This window comes from Nanorana parkeri, unplaced genomic scaffold, assembly GCF_000935625.1.
Source record: "Nanorana parkeri isolate BGI_ZX_2015 unplaced genomic scaffold, ASM93562v1 scaffold425, whole genome shotgun sequence".
Classification (NCBI taxonomy): domain Eukaryota; kingdom Metazoa; phylum Chordata; class Amphibia; order Anura; family Dicroglossidae; genus Nanorana; species Nanorana parkeri.
The window spans coordinates 418,207-424,206 of record NW_017306693.1 but is presented as its reverse complement, the minus strand read 5'-3'; the positions used below and the strand labels follow the sequence as shown (position 1 = coordinate 424,206).

At 45.3% G+C, this 6,000-nt stretch overlaps 1 protein-coding gene across 1 annotated transcript in view; it reads left to right on the top strand.

Moving 5' to 3' along the window:
* The window catches only part of TAF1B (TATA-box binding protein associated factor, RNA polymerase I subunit B), a 109,796-nt gene that overhangs the window by 64,482 nt on the left and 39,314 nt on the right, over positions 1–6,000 (top strand). The window contains exon 11 of the mRNA XM_018559989.1: positions 4,941–5,118. Within this exon, the coding sequence (XP_018415491.1) occupies positions 4,941–5,118 (178 nt within the window). The remainder of the gene's footprint in view (positions 1–4,940; positions 5,119–6,000) is intronic.

The following is a 6,000-nucleotide window of genomic DNA, read 5'->3' as shown; positions in this document are numbered from 1 at the left end:
CAGCTCATTGGCTTGGTATAACCACTCCATGCACTCCAGTGAGTACAGCTCATTGACTTGGTATAACCACTCCATGCACTCCAGTGAGTACAGCTCATTGACTTGGTATAACCACTGCATGCACTCCAGTGAGTACAGCTCATTGGCTTGGTATAACCACTCCATGCACTCCAGTGAGTGCAGCTCATTGGCTTGGTATAACCACTCCATGAACTCCAATGAGTGCAGTCACTGTTTGGCCATCGATTTTTCACCCGGCTCCTTTGGCAAGAGTCGATGGCCCCTGTGTGTGTGGCCCCTGTGTGCACGCCAAAGCTCCAAGCTCGCTCCCGTGATGGACTACAATCTCAATACAGATTGGTAAACTAAACATGAGATTGTAGTCCATCACGGGAGTGAGCTTGGAGCGGTGACTACTTTACAACACACACAAGGACCATGGGGAATAAAAGTAGCCCCCCTCCAGAAGGAAGGACAGTGTCAGCACCAATTCAGAGATGATTTGAGGATCTACAGCCGAGTGATACACAAATAAGATACATTTCTGTTAATAGTTAAGGGACTTGAATCTATTTTTAAGATTTAATTCCCGAGTTTAGTTTCGCTTTAAGTGGTTAATTCTAGACAATGATTGCATTTGACTTTTCATGAAAGGCCGTAGTAATTGTTGTGCTTAAACTCTAATTGTCCTCAACAATGACTGGAAATAGTAAAGTTCATCACAAAACATGACATACAAACCCAAGCAGTGTTCTCAAACATTCATTTCACAAAATGCAGCTGCGTTTTATGATGGCCGTGTATGCATCAGGTTTTGCTATTTTTGTGTGTTTGTTTTTTTTACTTTTAGTTTTGCATTTCAAATAATTTCCTTTAATGGTTCCACAACCGTGCCTTTTTTTTTTTTTTTTATTATTTCCCAAATAGCAATCTGGATTACAGTTGCTTCCAATAAATAATTTTTTCATGATTATAAATTATTACGTTTGATTTAAAAAAACAAAAAGTAAACACAACACTACGCATTCCACAACACTAATAAAACCTTTCCAAACTTGTCTAACAGCTTGTATTCAACCTTAAATCCCAAACTGAACTTTCTGTTTTAATCCACTAAATACATTTCAGGTACATCAAAGCAAAAGGATTCTGCAGAGAGGGACCTTTTGTTCTATGTATGTAAGTATTTGTCTCTCTGCAGAGGTCCTACACCCCCTTTCCCCCCCCCCCCCCCCTGCTGAGTCAGAGCTAGAGCTCTCCAATCCGTAAGGAACATGAGTTATGCTGAATGCAGACTGTAGGTCTGACTGAGCAGGGGGTGTTGCCATACCTCTGCGGAGAGACCACTGCTTCCACGGGGATCAAGGATCATTCTCTACAAGATACTGCGATGGTTGTAAAGTGATTAAAAAAACGTACGATCTGCCCATCTTGGACAGGCAGATCGTACTCTCGATGATCGCAAGCCCGCCCCCCTGAGGGGCAGGCTTCCGATGACCGCAATGCTGGACGGGCAGTGTGTGCGTGCGCACACCGGCCCGTTCGGCATTTTGTCTCCTGAGCACCGTTCAAACTCTAGGGCCATCAATCACTGTTAACCATAAACTTATCCAGTAAAATCTTTTATAATGTCCCCTATGGGAAATTTAGGGCATTGAAGTTTTTTGCAGCCTACGGGCGAACGCAATTTAGAGGCTTGACATGTTTGATATTTATTTACCGGACTTGACCCCGTCTTTTATACTTTACAAAAAATTTGGGTGTTATATTCTGTTTCTGTGCATTTAAATTTCATTTTTGTGTATTTTATCCTAAAAATGCCGGTTTGATAAACATTTGCGCAAATACCGCGCTACATTAATTGCAAGTAGCATTTTTTTATTCTACAGGGTGTCTGCTTTCAGAACATACATCATTGTTTGGGGTTTGCTAGTTGTTTTCTAGCCAAAAAATCATATTTTATCATGTATGTGCAAATAGTAAGAAATTGCTCCAAACAGCAAGCGGTTAACAAAAACCCACCAGATTATGATGTGATGGGACTCAGACTTGTATAGAAGGAATTGTGTTATAGACATATGCTCTTTATAAAAGGGACCCCCAGTGTTTAGTGAAATATGACTTCAGTTTTTTCCCCACATTGCTGAGAAAAGCGAATGTCTTTGTTTTTTGTAAACCATAATTACGGAGAGAGCCCAGCGTGTCCTTGGCCCCTGTTTACAGGTCGGCATCGGTGTCCTCCTAGTGATTACAGCGCAAACCCCTTTTTATGTTCTGCAGCTTTGACTTGGATGGGAATTTCCACCCTGCTAGTGCTCCAGGCAGAGATATGTACGACTGTGGTATTTCTTGGCGTGCCAGTGTGAGCAGCTTTTGCTGACTGTGTAGATGCATAGTGATGGTGGAGCCAGAGTTTCTAGTAGAACTGGAAATGTAGGAATCGGAGGATTTTCTTACTACAGTAAGGTGATAAGTGAGAGCCTGTATGTCCTTGTCTTTACAGCACACACAGGTCAGGTTGTTCAGCTCGTGGTCTGCAGTTAATTACTACTTTGGAGTGGATTGTCAGCCATGTGGCTGATGATCCAACCTGGTTTCCATAGGTACTGACACTAAGAGGCACGAAATGATGGCAACACGAGTGCTAAACACTTGGTTACAATCCTCATTAAAAGATTAAAAGAATTGCTTTTTGTACGTTTGCCATTTAAATGTTATAAGCACCCATAGGCATTAAAGTAGTCATGCTTTGCTCCACTGACTACAACTCAAGATACCACTTTATAAATTAAGAATTTATTAAAACTGTGCCATTATTTCTTTCTGTATTCAGATTGTGGGCTCTGCAGGTTATATATTGCACCCAATCACGCTTGACAGACCAAGGTCTCTTCAGGCGTCCCTGGTAATATGGCGGCCTGCAGCTCTGCTGTGTCTCGATTCTGAATTCCTATGGGCCCTGGTGGGCATATGTTTCAGCTAGGAATGTTCGGATACCAGAGCCGATACTTGGCATTTTCACGAGAACTATCAGGGTTGCAGCTGGGACCTGGCTTTGGCGCTCCACCACTGTCCTGAAATCATTAGCCTGTACTTGGCATTTTCAGGAGAACTACCAGGGTTGCAGTGGTTGCAGCTGGGACCTAGCCCTGGCGCTACACCACTGTCCTGAAATCATTAGTCTGATTGATTTTATTTTAGAAAAACTGTCACATGACACTAAACAAAAATGTATCAGTACTTGTACTTGTGAAAAAAAAAAAAAAAGATGAATTGAAAGAGAGATGTACAAATTCCAGGAGCTCCGTATGCTCCTTACAAATGACAGCTGCCTCCTAACTTTTGTTCTAGTCTAGTCTTGGAGCTGGAAAGGTATCTGTACTTGTACTGAGTATGGTACTTGGTATCTGAACATCCCTATTTTCAGCTTCAAACTGTCTTCTTGTAAAGCCTATAGAACACAGGTAGGCTAACTCCAGCCCTCCAGCCGTGGTGCAACTACCTCTCCCATGATGCGTTGCAAGACTCTGACATCCACAGCAGGGGCGTAACTAGAAATCACAGGGCCCCATAGCAAAATTTTGTATGGGCCCTGTGATTTTTAGTTTCGCCCCTTGCAGAGCCCACCTGAGACCCCAAACAGCTCACCTGAGAGTGACCCTGCAGAGTCCACCATAGAGTCTCTAAGGTGGGCTCTGCAGGGTCTCAGGTGGGCTGGTCACACCCCTGCACACCTCTTACCTGTCATCCCCGATCTGCTGTCCGCCGCCTCCTCCTTCCATCCCCAGGTCATGTCTCCCCTTTCAACGCTGGGTTCTGTCTCCCCTTCCATCGCCGGCCTCTCCTCATCTGATGTCACCAGCCCCGCCTCTTCCATCGCTGGGCCCCGCCGCCTCCTCCGCTGCTAACGCCGGGCCCAGCATCCTCCGCCGCAGCTGCTGGCTGTCGCTGAAACAGGTTGTCAGTGATCTAACAGCGACACATTCCTCCTCACACCCGCCAGTGACGGCCAACAGCCTGACATGCTATAGTGACCCATGCAGCCACAACAACAACAGGGATGTCCTGGCGGAGCCCCTCTGTGCCCCAGGCCCCATAACGGCCGTCTGGGTCGCTGATTGTTACGCCACTGAGCCACAGGCATGGCTCCCGGAGGCAGATGCATGATGGAATTTGTAGTTTCACTGCAGCTGGAGAGCCGGGGTTTGCTTACCCCTACTATAGATGTTTGCATTGTACAATGTGCAGACCTTGTGTCTGGCATTTGAGAGAACTATCAGTAATGGCTCCTACAAGGTGCTGGACAGCCATACAAGACCCTGAATATTGCTGTTTACTATTTGCATTACAGAAAGCAATCATAATTGGTACATACACCATTCTATCAGACTAATGTTATCTGATGAGATGAGTAGGCTTGGCCCAACATTTGCAAACATGACTTTTCTGCCCTGCAGTCATATTTGGTGCACGTGCAAGCTTGGGAAAGGAGTCTGTCTGTAGAGAATGATAGCGCCAGTCAGCACCAGGCAGACTGCTGCCCTGTGACTGGTCCTCAACTTGAATGAAGATGTGCTCAAGCAGGCAAACTACCAAGACCGGATAACCCAGGCTTTCCATCATTAACACTTATTACAATACAGGAATTAATTCAAATAGTGAGCCCCCTACCACGTTTGATAGGTGGGTAAGTCCAAATGATATAACAAGCATCGGTCCATGAAACACAGAGAGATAGAGAAGGAAGGGGTAACAGGAAGGCCATAGAGAAGAAGAGAAATGAAAGGAAGAAACGCTGTATGACTTCTTCTCTTGTAACTGTTCCAGAAACACAAGTTTTATCTTCATACTAGGTGACTGTAGCTTGTGTGTATGACCTCATTTTACTGTAAGATGGTCATTCTCATAAAATTGACACTTCTGTGTTTTGACTCTTGCAGATGAGTTGCACAACTGGACCTACCGGGTGGCCAAGAAGACCGGGCTGGATGATGTGACTACTCTGACATATGATCCTGTGAAGAAACGATCGCGGTGTATCCCGTATGACATTCAAGCAGCGGCAATCATAATTGTTGTGCTTAAGCTCTTATTTGTCCTCAATGATTTCACGGAATGGTAAAGTTTATCATAAAACTCTGGCAGTTATTTTACAAAATTGCACTTCGTTATGCCATATACACATCAGTTTTGCTTTTTGTTTATTTATTTTTTATCTAATGATATCACAACTGTGTTTTGCTGTTTTAGTTTCTTATTCAACCCAAACTGCAACCTGAATTGTTTCCTATTGCTTTTTCTTTATTTTTTTATTGCATGATGTAAGGCCCCGTTCACACCAGGGAGGTTCAGCCGCGCGGATCCTATACATTGCTATGGGGACTGTTCATGCGTCCCTCAGTATACCGCGAGCAGCTGCTCGCGGTATACTGCGGCGTCTCAGTATACAGCGAGCTACAGCTAGTTTGTGTCCTCCCGTTACCCTAAGGAGAACTATGGGGAAAAGACTTAACCCCATAGTTCTCCTTTTAAAGTGTGCAGTTCCCCCTCCCAAACCACACCAGGCCCCTTAGGTCTGGTAGGAATGTTAGGAGGGAGAAATATTTTTTTTAAAAACTGCATAGGGTTCCCCTTAAAAGTCATACCAGGCCCTTAAGGTCTTGTAGGAATATTCAGGAGGGACCCCATGTAAAAAAGTGTGTGGGGTTCCCCCTTAAAGTCATAGCAGGCCCTTAAGGTCTGGTAGGAATTTTAAGGAGGAACCCCACCCCCAAAAATGGGGATGAAAAAAACATGGGGTCCCCCCTAAAATTCCATACCAGACCCTTGATCCAAGCATAGGCCTGGCAAGGCCGTAAAGGGGGGGATGAGCGAGCGCCCCCCCTCCCCCTCTCGGGTGCCCCCGAGTCGATGGGGACACGGGCCTCGTCCCCACAACCCTGACCCGGTGGTTGTGGGGGTCTGGGCTCACCCAGATGCCGCCCACCTCCCTTGTGAATG